The following is a 16366-nucleotide window of genomic DNA, read 5'->3' on the forward strand; positions in this document are numbered from 1 at the left end:
TAATAAATAGTCAACTCTTTACACCTTACCACAAACTGTCTCCATTAATAAATAGTCAACTCTTTACACTGTACCATTGACTGTCTCCATTATGAAATAGTCAACTTTTTACACCTTACCACTGACTGTCTCCATTATGAAATAGTCAACTTTTTACACCTTACCACTGACTGTCTCCATTATGAAATATTCAACTCTTTACACCTTACCATTTACTGTCTCCATTAATAAATAGTCAACTCTTTACACAATTTACCACTGACTATCTCCATTTATAAATAATCAGCTCTTTACACCTTACCACTGACTGTCTCCATTAATAAATAGTCAACTCTTTACACCTTACCATTGACTGTCTCCATTAATAAACAGTCAACTCTTTACACCTTACCACTAACTGTCTCCATTAATAAATAGTCAACTCTTTACACTGTACCATTGACTGTCTCCATTTCTTGAAGAATGATGGCAATGGCAGCATCCACTTCGTAACTACTGTCTAACAAGGCGTCCCATATCCTTCCTTCATCCTAGGAAAGATGCTGCTTTTTATTGGGTGCAATGTTGTTCATCCAGAATAAAATTAGTCTTAAACACAAATCTGTATAACCTTTAATTGCAATACAATTAAATAAGTAAATACAAATTCTAATTCTTGTAACACAAATCACTGAATAGGTTGAAACTGCTGATTTGAATTGTAATTAAGTCACTAGATGTACATATTTTGCTACAGTTTACTACTAGATTTCTACCATTAACAAAGACAAATAATTAGCAAGAAAAGTGCATAGTATGCAAAATGCCTCATCATGCAGTTTAATCTCAATTGTGTGATATTTAAGATTTTGTAATTAGATTATGCTTAATTACTGAGGAAAAAAGAATGCCTGACCTTTTTTAATTTACAAAGGCAATCCAAAATCTAAATCAGTTTCAGATGAAATCGCTCTCTCTCCCTCACGCTCTCTTTCATCTTTTCTATGGAGATATTTTATTCCAGTGCCTTACATCACAGCCTGTGGCTTCTCTGACATCTTTGACCAATAGGCACTCTGTATCTGTGACCACTTTTACTTCGCCATCTTTGACGTGATCATTCATACGCTCTTTGGATAATAGGCTATCTGTATTTATGACGACTCTTATTGCACCATGATCATCATTATTGTCCTTTGAAGACAAATAAGCCAAGTCTTTGTGGTCTTTCCCAAACTGGACAAGAAAAGAGTTTCAAATATGAAAAGTTCCATTGAAAGTAAGGAAAATCTGTTTATTATCATCCACATCAACCATGAGAAGCCTGTATTTTAAATACATTAATTTATCTCCTTATACAAGTGAAATGGTACAAAAAGATTACAGTAATTTAGACACAAATTAGATTGCTGGAAATAATAATAATAATAATAACAGTAACAATAAAGACTTTATTTAATGAAGTAACTCGATTAGTTCCAAAGCAGAACAAATCTACCTTAAGGCCCTCAAAGATATATGTACAGATATATAAAGAGTGCAGTCAATCACTACAAATCTCATGGATACATGTTCACATACATTAGTAATGTACATAGATATTGCAGACTGGGCTTAACTATACATGAGAACCATAGATATTGCAGACTGGGCTTAACTATACATGTGAAACATAGATATTGCAGACTGGGCTTAACTATACATGTCAAACACAGATATTGCAGACTGGGCTTAACTATACATGTGAAACATAGATATTGCAGACTGGGCTTAACTATACATGTGAAACATAGATATTGCAGACTGGGCTTAACTATACATGTGAAACATAGATATTGCAGACTTGGCTTAACTATACACGTGAAACATAAATATAGCTGACTGGGTTTAACTATACATGTGAAACATAGATATTGCAGACTGGGCTTAACTATACATGTGAAACATAGATATAGCTGACTGGGCTTAACTATACATGTGAAACATAGATATTGCAGACTGGGCTTAACTATACATGTGAAACATAGATATTGCAGACTGGGCTTAACTATACATGTGAAACATAGATATTGCAGACTGGGCTTAACTATACATGTACATGTAAATTGTAAACACACCAACAGATGAAGTTACTATCACTATTCTCTAGTCAAAGTTAGACTCATGCATAACACATACTAACAGATACTTTATATACAAAAAATTTACATGGAGGCGGTGGATAGGCCATGTGGTATTAATTAAGATTTAGATTTCATCCACTAAATTTACCCACAGCAAAAGCTGACATGCTGGAAGATTCTTTGATTTATTTTGCAATATTTTTTCAAATAATGGCCCCAGAGTATTAAAAACCATTTTTAAATAATTCTTTCTTTGGTTTTGGAATTAGGAAGTTTTTGGCTATCATCAATCGAAGTTGTTTGGTGCTGCTGGTTTCTCTGCATTTCAAATTATTTCTCAAGTAAACTGTGGTGGACAGAAACTTTATAAATCATTTTGGCTTTCTGTAGGTGAAGTCATTCTTAAAAAGGTAGTATGTTTAAAGTATTCATTGCCTCTATAATGTTTCCAGGTTGTCTGTCTAGTATTACTCTACAAATCTCATCTTATGTAGCTGAAATATTAATCTTAATAATAACATTAGAAATATTTCCCCAGATGTCAAATAGTCAAAATAACAACAGTCAAAATGACAATAGTTACAAATGACAATAGTCAAAATGAGGCTGAACATAGCTCTTGTAAGAAGTGACACTGTAATGTTTTGAAATGAAATACTTATTTTTCTTAATGATAGAAGTGTGTTTTCTTTGTAATGATACTTATTTCATCAGACCAAAGTAAATTATTGTCAACAAGAATACCAAGAATTGTGTCCTTGGAAAGGACTTTCAGTTTTTCATTATTGCCAAAAATGCCTGAGTCATCATTCTTTAATTTTGCCCATGTTTTTCTTGTTATTAATGAAACATTTGTTTTATCTGAATTTACAATCGTGCCATTTTCCTTATACAATATTTTAAGCTTGTTTGAAGATTATTTTTTAATTTATTTTAGCAACTGTGACCCACCAGAAGTTACTGGCAAGCTTTCTCACATAACCACATTGGCTGAATCTGAGACTCAAACCCATGCAGACAGAGGTGAGATGGTATGATCCATAACTGAGAGTGCTCTACATCATTCAGCCACTCAGAGCCTCAATGTGAAAGAGGACAGAAATTGGAAAAAAATTGTTCAACTCTCACTCCTGCTTTGTGGAGTGGAATTACATTTGTTTCAGTAGTTTTCCATAATGAGAATGAATGCAATCATCTCAGCAATAGCCGCTTTTGCGTCTATCATATCAAGTCCTGTTTATTTAGTAATATCAATTTTTTTCAGATATTTTAAAACAAAAGGTGTACTTACATCAGGAATTTCAAATCTTCTAAGATGCAAGTGATCTGATATAACTTTAGTTTTTTTTTTTTACATATTTGAAATTTGTAAACTGTTGTTTGTGCATAGACAGTCAATGTTCATAGATGGAATCTCAGTTTTGTTCTTGGCATTTTTGGCTTGTAATTCTTTAAACTATCTTCAAACTATTTTAGGGTTTTGCTTATTTTTAACAGTATATTTATAACTATATCCGTGTGGACGTATCCAGGATTTTATTAGGGGTCTTCAGAGACAAAAATTGAACCTGTGTCTCAATTAGAAAGATTTCAAAATCATACAAAATTACAAGTTTTAGCAATTTACTTCTTACAAACGTCTGATCCTTTACCAAAATGATGGGTTCAAGTCCCATTCCCAGTTATCAAAAATAAATGGGTCTTAAAGTCAATCTAAAAAGTATGCATGCTCACAAAAGATTGTCTACGATGTTGTAAATTTCCTCTGAAATGTATTGATTAAATCTGTCCTTAAGAATCAACACAAGTTTTTTTAATCTTGGCCTTGATTGTGTGAATTACCTCTATCCAGATGTTCGCTGGAGATTGTGTGTCGTCATTGGCCCTTCGGACACTGGAGTAGTGGTCCCCATCATGGTAGGCAATGTGAAGCTGCCTGGCTTTAGGGTCCTGAGATCCCTGGATCTAAAATGAACAAAAAGTCCTGGTGCTACATAAATTGAAAATTCTCAGACCATAATCCTGTAACAGTAATTGTTTTATGAACTACATTTCTCACATGCAAAAGCCAAATCATATGATTAATAAACAAATAAAATGTTGTAAAAGAATTCATGCAAAATGAAACTAATAGCTTTATTGTATTATAGTATTCGTCTAATTTGTATTGCAGTAACAGAAAAGTGCAAGGCAAAACAATTATGTTATCTATTGCTATCAGAGTCGAAATTTGTCAAAACAATTGTTATAAATTGCTTTCAGGGTAGAAATTTGTAAAAACAGTTATGTTATTCATTGCTTTCAGGGTAGAAATTTGTCAAGAAAATTATGTTATCCATTGCTATGAGAGTAGAAATTTGTCAAAAAAATTGTTATAAATTGCTTTCATGGTAGAAATTTGTAAAAACAGTTATGTTATTCATTGCTTTCAGGGTAGAAATTTGTCAAAAAAATTATGTTATCCATTGCTATCAGAGTCGAAATTTGTCAAAACAATTGTTATAAATTGCTTTCAGGGTAGAAATTTGTCAAAACAATTATGTTATTCATTGCTCTCAGGGTAGATATTTGTCAAAAAAATTATGTTATCCATTGCTATCAGAGTCGAAATTTGTCAAAACAATTGTTATAAATTGCTTTCAGGGTAGAAATTTGTCAAAAAAATTATGTTATCCATTGCTTTCAGGGTAAAAATTTGTCAAAACAATTATGTTATCCATTGCTTTCAGGGTAGAAATTTGTCAAAAAAATTATGTTATCCATTGCTATCAGGGTAGAAATTTGTCAAAACAATTATGTTATCCATTGCTTTCAGGTAAAAAATGTGCTTTTAATGATACATGTATATTCAGTACATATATGTTTAATTAATATGAAGTACACCATTTGCAATATTTTCAGTACACAAACAAGCTGACATTGCAATACATATCACAGAATATCACAATTTTTCTTCAATTATTCAATTATTCAATTATTTTATTGAATTATTTGTATTCAGCCCCTGCCCCCAACAACTTTATTAACTCGAAAAATAAATACATAAATTAATAATAATTAATAATAATAATAATACATATATTAATAATGTTTGCCAAACAAAAACACACATAATGTACAAGCAATTCTGCAAGTAATTTAATATCGATATAATTGTGTTGGTCAAATTCGGAGAAGCCGTGATATGAGTAATAGGGTTCCACGATGTGTTGTCGCAAAGGCTATTCACTTTCTTATACAGGCTAGTAATAAACTACACTGTATACCCCTTTTTAAATGTTTGACAATACCCTACTGTACACAGTCAATAAACAGCTACTGGCTACGAGTGCTAAGTTATTCATCAATAGATCCCCTTTAAAACTTAATCTAATAAAGTGGGAAATATGCCCCAATTCATCTTTGTTAGTCAGGTGTCATGAATTCACCCCCTCCTCTGTACAGCATGGGCTATGTAAGTGTGTGTGTGTGTGTGTTTGTCTATGTGTGATTTGGATTTTTTTAACTCAGCTTAAAAAAATTTCAGTCATATCACTACGATGTCTGCATTGTGGCAGTTTATATTGATGTCAAGTACTGGGACATCATACCACAGACATAGCATAATGTCCCACCCAGTCACATTATCCTGACACCAGGTGGCTGAGTCCTTTCACTAACATCTTAATGCTGAGCACCTTGCGAGGCAGCTGTTGTATAGCATGAAATGAAGCAGACTGACCACAAATTAGGGAGTTAAGATATTCCCAACAATTAAGATTCTCCTTCTCACAAACTAAAGGTTTTTCTTAAAAATATTCAATAACAATCATAAAATTTTCTTCTTTTTTCATATAGTGCACACTAATTTTTTTAACTTTAACAAAAATATTAACTTCAAGCTATTCAGCTGCATTGTTTTTAGACTTGAAACAAAAGAAGTTAGTGAAGTTAGATGGACCAACATGTATTCAGTCAAGGAAGCTTAAGATACACAAGGGGAGCTACTACAGGTCTTTCTGCCTCATGGAAGGTCACAAAGGGGCAAGCAAAGAGTGTCAAAAAACTGCCTTGTCCTTACAATGATTCATCCCACGTATGAAGAAAAATTTTCATGGGGGTATACAACAAATAAGTGAATGAAAAATCTTTAATCCAAACCAGAACATAAATATTCTATGACTGTGACAGAGCCCAAGGTCATCATGGCACACATTTATGTCATAATGAATAGTCATAGCTTTGTAGCTTGTCATAGCATCATGAGTAGTAACAAATATAACCAAATGAGAAAAACTTCAACAAAACTTCATACAAATTGTGTAAGACTTATCATCATCAGACCAAGGTAATAGGGGTGAGTGTAAAATTAATTGTCTTAGTTTCAAAATGATTCGTACAAAGTATGATAAAAATTGATCAAAGGGTTTAGAAAATACATGCAAATGCAAAACCTTTAACAAAACCCTTAACAAACTGTTAATACCACTGCAGTTTCTAATATTGTCCCTGAACCTTTTTTGTTTTCTGATCTGAAATTTTCCTTGTGTATGCCATGCCAAAGTTTATCCAGCACACATAAATGGAGACAAAGTATCCCATTCACTAGAACATTTGATGTCCTAATAATATGTGATATTAGGCTTTATCAAAAACACATTGTTACTTAATAATCTAATCCAAGATACATTCAAATGTCTGAGTTTTATATTTCCTGTAATATGTTTCCGTCAGAAAACTTTCCTCTTTCTGAACAACAATAAAATGCAGTGTTAAACTAGCTATGTCCACACTAGGTATGTCCATACTAGGTATGTCCACACTAGGTATGTCCACACTAGGCATGTCCACACTAGGTATGTCCATACTAGGTATGTCCACACTAGGTATGTCCACACTGTCCACACTAGGTATGTCCACACTAGATATGTCCACACTAGGTATGTCCACACTAGGTATGTCCACACATATGAATGTAGGTACAGAATTTCATTTCATTTCCAAAGTCCAGAAGAAATTCCCAGAGTGAAAATTTATTACACATTAAGCTTAATATTAAAATCTAACACATACATGACTTTTTATATTTAAAAAAAAAAAATCCAACTTCAGGAATTAAAACTCCTGTCTCATTCAGAACTTTGTCCTTGTATCACAAATTTCATTTTGTTCTCTTGTCCAGCATAATTTAAGAATTAAAACAGATGTATACTCACTTATAACTCATGTCCAACTGCAAATAAGAAAGACCCTGATCTGCCATTGCATAATATATTGGCAGATCAGGATCTATGCTGTTTGTTCTCCTGATTATTCTTAATAAACTGCATTGACTCAAATCTGTTGGTGCATTATAAAACAGCAGATTTGGCTCTAGGCAATTTGCATTTAAACTCAAGCATATACAGTACTTATAAATTTTCCCTTGCATCGCGATCATGATTTTACTTTATGGGCATGGGAATATGTGACACTACAACACATACTCTTGAATCTACCCAATGCACATACTGTGGTCATGCATACAGACACAAATACAATGATCCCCCACTATAATGCCCTTAGTATACCACTGATCCACTTATAATATGTGCACAGTCATGGATCCCATTAATTTGGTATAATGTTGTTATCATTTACATTTAATTTATTTTACTATAATTCCTGGCTAACCAGTTATAATGTCATTTACAGCATTCAATAATGGGATGCTCATTTGTGTCTGAATGCACTATCATGATAATATCTCTTTATAACATCCATCAGTATAATGCTTTCTTACTTACAACACAACCGCTCTGGTGGCCAAAGGTTAGAGCATCCGCCTTGGATGCAGGAGGTCGTGGGTTTGATCCCCAGCCGAGTCATACCAAAGACTTACAAAAATGGTACTAACAGCTGCCTTGCTTGGCGCTCAGCATTAATAGATTAGTGTTAGGACTGGTCGGCCTGGTGTCAGGATAATGTGACTGGGTGGGACATCATACTACATGTCTGCAGCATGATGCCCCAGTGCTAGACATCACTTTAAGCTGCCACACTGCTGACATCATAGTGATATGACTGAAAAATTGTTAAAGCTACATTAAAAATCCGAATCACACAACACACATTTACAACACAGGATACATGTATGTCTCACATGATCAGTGTCATAAATGGAAAGCACTGTACTGAGTACAATCAGGATACTGTGTACTGAAAAATAACTGGGTAATGTAAGTAATAACCTTTATGATCATGTGAAAGTATTACTGGGTAGTTAATACCTGTTCTATATTGGAGCCCATTAGACAGATGTAGCAGGGTTCAGAGTATTACTGAGTAGTTAATGCCTGTTCTATATTGGAGCCCATTAGGCAGATGTAGCAGTATTCAAAGTATTACTGGGTAGTTAACGCCTGTTCTATATTGGAGCCCATTAGACAGATGTAGCAGGGTTCAGAGTATTACTGGGTAGTTAATGCCTGTTCTATATTGGAGCCCATTAGACAGATGTAGCAGGGTTCAGAGTATTACTGGGTAGTAAAGGCCTGTTCTATATTGGAGCCCATTAGGCAGATGTAGCAGGGTTCAGAGTATTACTGGGTAGTAAAGGCCTGTTCTATATTGGAGCCCATTAGACAGATGTAGCAGGGTTCAGAGTATTACTGGGCAGTAAAGGCCTGTTCTACATTGGAGCCCATTAGACAGATGTAGCAGGGTTCAGAGTATTACTGGGTAGTAAAGGCCTGTTCTATATTGGAGCCCATTAGGCAGATGTAGCAGGGTTCAGAGTATTACTGGGTAGTAAAGGCCTGTTCTATACTGGAGCCCATTAGACAGATGTAACAGGGTTCAGAGTATTACTGGGTAGTAAAGGCCTGTTCTATATTGGAGCCCATTCGACAGATGTAACAGGGTTCAGAGTATTACTGGGTAGTAAAGGCCTGTTCTATATTGGAGCACATTCGACAGATGTAGCAGGGTTCAGAGTATTACTGGGTAGTAAAGGCCTGTTCTATATTAAGCCCATAAGGCAGATGTAGCAGGGTTCAGAGTATTACTGGGTAGTTGCATTAAGCCCATTATGCAGATGTATCAGGGTTCAGAGTATTACTGGGTAGTTAATACCTGTTCTATATTGGAGCCCATTAGACAGACGTAACATGGTTCAGAGTATTACTGGGTAGTAAAGGCCTGTTCTATATTGGAGCCCATTAGACAGATGTAGCAGGGTTCAGAGTATTACTGGGTAGTTAAGGCCTGTTCTATATTGGAGCCCATTAGACAGATGTAGCACAGCTGAGAGTATTACTGGGTAGTAAAGGCCTGTTCTATATTGGAGCCCATTAGGCAGATGTAGCAGGGTTCAGAGTATTGCTGGGTAGTTGCATTAAGCCCATTATGCAGATGTATCAGGGTTCAGAGTATTACTGGGTAGTTAATACCTGTTGTATATTGGAGCCCATTAGACAAATGTAGCAGGGTTCAGAGTATTACTGGGTAGTTAAGGCCTGTTCTATATTGGAGCCCATTAGACAAATGTAGCAGGGTTCAGAGTATTACTGGGTAGTTAAGGCCTGTTCTATATTGGAGCCCATTAGACAAACGTAGCAGGGTTCAGAGTAGTACTGGGTAGTAAAGGCCTGTTCTATATTGGAGCCCATTAGACAAATGTAGCAGGGTTCAGAGTATTACTGGGTAGTTAAGGCCTGTTCTATATTGGAGCCCATTAGACAAATGTAGCAGGGTTCAGAGTATTACTGGGTAGTTAATGCCTGTTCTATATTAAGCCTATAAGGCAGATGTAGCAGGGTTCAGAAGCTGTGTCAGCAGCTCTGAGTTAATGTGAAGCAGGACCAATACAATTAAATGTCCTGAAGAGAACACTGTACTACAAAAATTGTAGTTAAACACATTTATCTTTTTAGTATAAATGTACAGTTAAATATTGCCGTAAAACTAAATCCGTCTTCTTATCAATAAACATACTCAACTGTGCATTATCCATTTAATATCAAAGTCAGCGTCTCCTTATCTGCCATACACGTTTCTTACATTTATTTACATTGTTATAGGAATATATTTTTGATTATCATTAGTGTCCAATGTGACAATAATTTCGTTTCCACAGCTACCAAACTGTGAAAATAAGACAATAACAATTATTTTTATCAATATAATTCCATTTACAGAGCTGAAAAACTCAACTAATAAGAGAAAATATGAAATCAAAGAAAGTTTTTAAATCAATATGTTTTGTATTTCAGTTCACCTAATGGTAATTTGTAAACTCAGTCTTAAAAGTGAAAAGATAAGATACTTTTTAAAAATTTTATTTTATTATTAGAAATGTATCCTGATCCATCAAGTTCCTGTACATTTAGGACATACCTAATTGCACAAATTAATTCTCCTTGTTCTACGATGGCACCCTATGGCCTGTTGGTATTTCCAATTGCATCAAATCATAAAACAGCAAAAAACGTGCCCAAAATAAATGCATGTCTTTACCAATTAAACATCTGCAAGCTGGTGCACATTCAGCAAAACTGGACATTTTCGTACATGCTGGTAAGTTTTAAACTGTTAAAAACCAGACGTAATCACTGGCTTGATGGCAAAATATAAAACAGCAAGCCTGACTTCCCTTATACATAGCTGTGTTGAAACGAAGGGATAATTATAAAGTAAGTCATGTACATTATGAATTGAAAGTTCATGTACATTTTTCCAGTTTTTCTGTCTAAATGCACTAATTACAAGAAAAAAATGCCTACCACACCTGCCCATCTATCTTCTCCATCTCCCTGTCTACAACTGCCTCCATGACGACAGTTGCTGGACAGTCTTACAAAAGCTATGGTAATGTAAGAGCAGGAATGCAAAAGTACATTCAAAACCAGAGCAGTTCAATTTTCTAATCAATAATGTTTAAAAAGGCTTTAGTTAAGAACAATATCTAATACTTACCAGCAAAAATGGTGCATTAAGTTGGTGGATTACTACGCAAACTTGGTGCAGTCTTGCAAATGCCACTATAGCATCAAAGCCAACATGAGTATCCAACTGACTGATATGCGCAACTTGAAAGAGAAGTGAAAATCAATTTTACTTTCAAGAATGACTGAACAATAAAAACAAAAAACACACGAGTTCCATATAAAGAAACAAAACTAGCATTATCAACAATCCTATATAATTAATGTTCTTAAAATCTTTATTCAGTAAAAATGAAGAATGTATATATTTGTTTTTAAACCAGTAATATACAGACAAATAATGCAATTGTAAAGTTAATTTTTAATTATAAAGTTATTTTTTTGAGAGTGAAATTAATAATATACAGATAATGTAGCTTGTATAAAGTTATATTTTGGGGAATAAACACACTACTGTATGTTGCATACGTCCTGAATATAAAAAGGATCTTTAAAATCATAATAATTTCAAGATTTGTTTTATAACATCTCTTTTGCACTAACTGAAAATCTGTGATTTAATTAAAGTAATGTCCTATGTTCATTACACCTCAGTATTAAAGTGGCTAAATTAATCTCTAAAACTGGCTGAAAAACTTGCAGAGTGTCCATGCAGGGAGTCTTGAGTCTGAAACTCAGTCTTGTCACATGTGACACACACATATATATATATACTGTTTGGGTAGTGTGACTTTTATCCACATTCCAGAATAGAGCAACAGTTAGTGTATAACGGTCAACTTTATCATGTTTACAACAGGTCACATAAAACATATTTATATGTTTGAGTCAGAAAATACAAAAATGAGAGGAAATATTCAGTATTCTGTAAAAATATTCATTGTTTCCTAACTCTGATTCAGTAAAAGTGCTGTATGATGCAGCCATTGCAAATAGATGGTAGTCTCAAAAATATGTAATTTTAAAATAAGTGACAAATCAAGTTACAAGTCTTTTCTTACTACTTTAGCAAGATAAAAGATGAATTCAATCTTGTTTACTTTTACAAAGCCATCAGCTATAAATTTCAATTGATTAAAAATTTGCTCATGACTGGGCTAAAAACGCATGGAATTTTATTCCCTCACTCAATATAACATGAACCAGTCTAGTGTAATAAATGATTACATAGCTCCCCTTAATGAAACTTTAAGTCGTCTCTAACAACCATTGTAAACAAAAATTACCATGCAAATGATAAATTCAGACTAAACTGCTAAAGTGATCTTGAAAACAAAATGTTGGCCCCTTTTCCAACTAAAGTTTTATTTTGCAATCTTTTTTATCTTTACATTTCATACCCATTTTTATCAGAATTTAAATTTTGTAATCAGTATTATATTACCATTATTATGTTGACATAACATTAAACCACATACATACATACATACATACATACATACATACATACATACATAGTGTGACACTGGTGCAAAAGACATACAACAAAAAGCCATTCTTTTCTATATATCAAGTAAAAGTACTAATATAATTACTGTATATACTTGCTTATGAGTCCAACTGCACTGCACAGACTCAGATCTGCCATTGCATAATGCACAAGCATATCATGGTCTGTGCAGTTTGCTAGGAGTAATCAGTAGAATAAATAGCATAGACCCTGATCTGCAGGTGCATTTTGCTTCAGCAGGTCAGGATCTTCATTGTTTGCCGTTTCACTTGACCTGTAAGTGAACACTGCAGGAGAAGTAAATGTGAAATATAAAATGCAACCAAAGACAGTGAAACATAAAACATGGGTCATAATAAGGGAGTAGTATGCATCAAGATAAGCCCTGTCAAATTTCACAATTCTTGATATTATCGGAATTTTATGCAGAATCTAAAGAACTGAGGACACTGTGTCCACTATCTTCCAAGTCTGGGGATACACAATATTTTAAACATATGAAGGAAAATAGAATAAAATACTAAATGTACCTGTAATGTTAAAGACAATGAGATAATCTGACTATACTAGTAATTTTACAAGACAATGAGATAATCTGACTATACTAGTAATTTTACAAGACAATGAGATAATCTGACTATACTAGTAATTTTACAAGACAATGAGATAATCTGACTATACTAGTAATTTTACAAGAGAATGACATAATCTAAATGTAATATTAATGTTAAAAAGAATGAGATAATCTTAATGTACTAATAACACTGGTCAACAGTGAAATCATTACTGACTTGAAAAGGCCCTAATCTGTAGTATTTTGGTGTGCCGAACACGAATATAACCTTGAAAAATTTGCATTGGCTCTCGTTTTGAAGATATTCATATACCTCATTTTCTATGTTTCACTGTGTAAATTTCTCCAGTAGGACTGCAGCAACATCCGGAATAATGATGTAACATTGCATAATACCATCATGCTCACATCATCCACAGTTGATTGCATCATTTTCTGATGCAATGCAATACTAATGCCATGCGGCTGCTGAAGTAAGTTGACGTCAGCAGTGTACTATACATGTGTAGGCCTATTATACTAATGCCAGGCGGCTGCTGAAGCTGACGTAAGCAGTGTACTATATAAAGCCCAATCAGATAGGTTCAGCATTTAAAATATTTTAGACGTTGTGCGAGACAGTTCAAGCTACTGTTACATAAAACTTATTATTTTATCCATTTACGTACAATAAAGAACAGTAATGCCTCGAAAGTGTGTTAATACCGCGGACAATTTTTGCTATATTTGTGGGGAAGTGACATTTGCCAACCAGAAGAAAAGTATCAATTCTCAAGTGAAGAAGGCATATCATCTTTACTTCGGATGCAAGGTTGGTGACCAAGACAAGCCTTGGGCTCCGCATATATGCTGTGCTACATGTACAACACAGCTTTCACAGTGGTTGAATTGCAAAAGGTCATCAATGCCGTTTGCAGTCCCAATGGTGTGGAGAGAGCCAAGCAACCACCTAAATGACTGTTACTTCTGCTTGGTTCCTCCTCTTTCCGGCGGAATAACGAAGCGAAAGAAGTCGAGAATAGTCTACCCAAACATTCCGTCTGCATTGAGACCAGTTCCACATGGTGAGGGACTTCCTATTCCAGAACCTCCAGCAGAATATTCTCTTGATTCATCTGACGAAGACAAAGGTGAGTCGACCTGTTCTTCTCCTGGTCCATCTGCATGCAGTGATCCAGATTTTCACTGTGGTGCATCATCAACCCCACACAGAATAACACAGGAAGAACTAAATGACCTGATTCATGATTTGGACTTATCAAAGAACAACGCAGAATTGCTAGGATCAAGACTCCAACAATGGAATCTTCTAGAAGAAGATGTCACAATTACTGCATATCGAAAGCGCCACCAGCAATTGGAGCCTTTCTTCAGAAAGGAAAGTAATCTGATATTCTGTTCCGATATTGAGGGCCTCATGAATGCTTTAAAAATCACTCATGACCCACAAGAATGGAGACTATTTGTGGACTCTTCGAAACTGAGTTTCAAGGCTGTGCTTTTGCACAATGGAAACATTCTTCCATCTATTCCAGTAGCGTATGCTGTCCACATGAAAGAGACATACGATAACTTAAGGCAGCTACTGAATTCCATTGAGTATAACAAGTACAGCTGGCACCTCTGTGGTGATTTGAAGGTAGTTGCCCTTTTAATGGGACTGCAGCAAGGATATACAAAATACATGTGTTTCTTATGCGAGTGGGATAGCCGAGCAAGGGAAATGCACTACATGAGGAAGGAATGGACTCACAGGCAGAATGTAGCCATTGGAGAGAAGAATATCCAACACCCAGCTCTGGTTGAGGCTCAGAAAATCTTGCTACCACCCCTTCACATCAAACTAGGTTTGATGAAGAACTTCGTGAAAGCCATTGACCGGACTTTGCCAGCATTCCGATACCTGCATGAAAAATTCCCTCGACTCAGCGAAGCAAAGATTAAAGAGGGAGTTTTTGTGGGTCCTCAGATTCGAGAGCTTTTCAAAGATGACCGGTTCAACAACTTGCTGGAAGGTGACGCGAAACAAGCATGGAATGCTTTTCGCCTAGTTTCTACAAACTTCCTCGGAAATGTTAGGGCAGAAAACTATAAGGAACTAGTAGAAGACATGTTGATGAAGTATAAGAAACTTGGCTGCAATATGTCTCTAAAGATTCACTTCCTTCATTCCCATTTGGATTTCTTTCCTAGCAACTGTGGTATTGTTAGTGATGAACACGGCGAACGTTTTCATCAAGATATCGCAACAATGGAACAAAGATACCAGGGAAAATGGTCCACTACAATGCTGGCTGACTACTGCTGGACACTCCTCAGAGATGCTCCCGAACAGCTGTACAAGAGACAGGCGAAGAAATCTAAGATGTAGTCAATGACTTGATTTTTTATAGGTAGGCTATTACAGTTGACCTTTTACTATTGGAATGCATTTCGTTATGTAAACATTAATTTCTTGCAGATTACAAAAAAACTAGAGCCAATTTTGCAATTTGACTGTCATATTCGTGTTCAGCACATAAAAATTGATAAGAATTGACTAATTTTATTTCAGTAACATGACTTTTGTAAAAATTTGTTGTCCAGTGTAATGTGAAAAGACAATGAGATAATCTGACTATACTAGTAATTTTACAAGAGAATGACATAATCTAAATGTAATATTAATGTTAAAAAGAATGAGATAATCTTAATGTACTAATAATGTGAAAAGACAATGAGATAATCTGACTATACTAGTAATTTTACAAGAGAATGACATAATCTAAATGTAATATTAATGTTAAAAAGAATGAGATAATCTTAATGTACTAATAATGTGAAAAGACAATGAGATAATCTGACTATACTAGTAATTTTACAAGAGAATGAGATAATCTAAATGTAATATTAATGTTAAAAAGAATGAGATAATCTTAATGTACTAATAATGTGAAAAGACAATGAGATAATCTGACTACACTAGTAATTTTACAAGAGAATGAGATAATCTTAATGAAATATTAATGTTAAAAAGAAATGAGATAATCTTAATGTACTAATAATGTGAAAAGACAATGAGATAATCTGACTATGCTAGTAATTTTACAAGAGAATGACATAATCTAAATGAAATATTAATGTCAAAAAGAATGAGATAATCCTAATGTACTAATAATGTGAAAAGACAATGAGATAATCTGACTATATTAGTAATTTTACAAGAGAATGAGATAATCTAAATGTAATATTAATGTTAAAAAGAATGAGATAATCTTAATGTACTAATAATGTGAAAAGACAATGAGATAATCTGACTATACTAGTAATTTTACAAGAGAATGTGATAATCTAAATG

General features: G+C 34.4%; 1 protein-coding gene across 1 annotated transcript in view; it reads right to left on the bottom strand.

Moving 5' to 3' along the window:
* The window catches only part of LOC149781223 (uncharacterized), an 83248-nt gene that overhangs the window by 50618 nt on the left and 16264 nt on the right, over positions 1 to 16366 (bottom strand). Inside the window, exons 3-6 of the mRNA XM_089935309.1 lie at positions 11037 to 11149; positions 3945 to 4067; positions 1012 to 1215; positions 437 to 530 (exon numbers count right to left, since the gene is read on the bottom strand). Coding sequence (XP_089791435.1) covers positions 437 to 530; positions 1012 to 1215; positions 3945 to 4067; positions 11037 to 11149 — 534 coding nt within the window. The remainder of the gene's footprint in view (positions 1 to 436; positions 531 to 1011; positions 1216 to 3944; positions 4068 to 11036; positions 11150 to 16366) is intronic.

Source organism: Sinohyriopsis cumingii, chromosome 15, assembly GCF_028554795.1.
Source record: "Sinohyriopsis cumingii isolate HCF-2022 chromosome 15, ASM2855479v2, whole genome shotgun sequence".
Taxonomy (NCBI): domain Eukaryota; kingdom Metazoa; phylum Mollusca; class Bivalvia; order Unionida; family Unionidae; genus Sinohyriopsis; species Sinohyriopsis cumingii.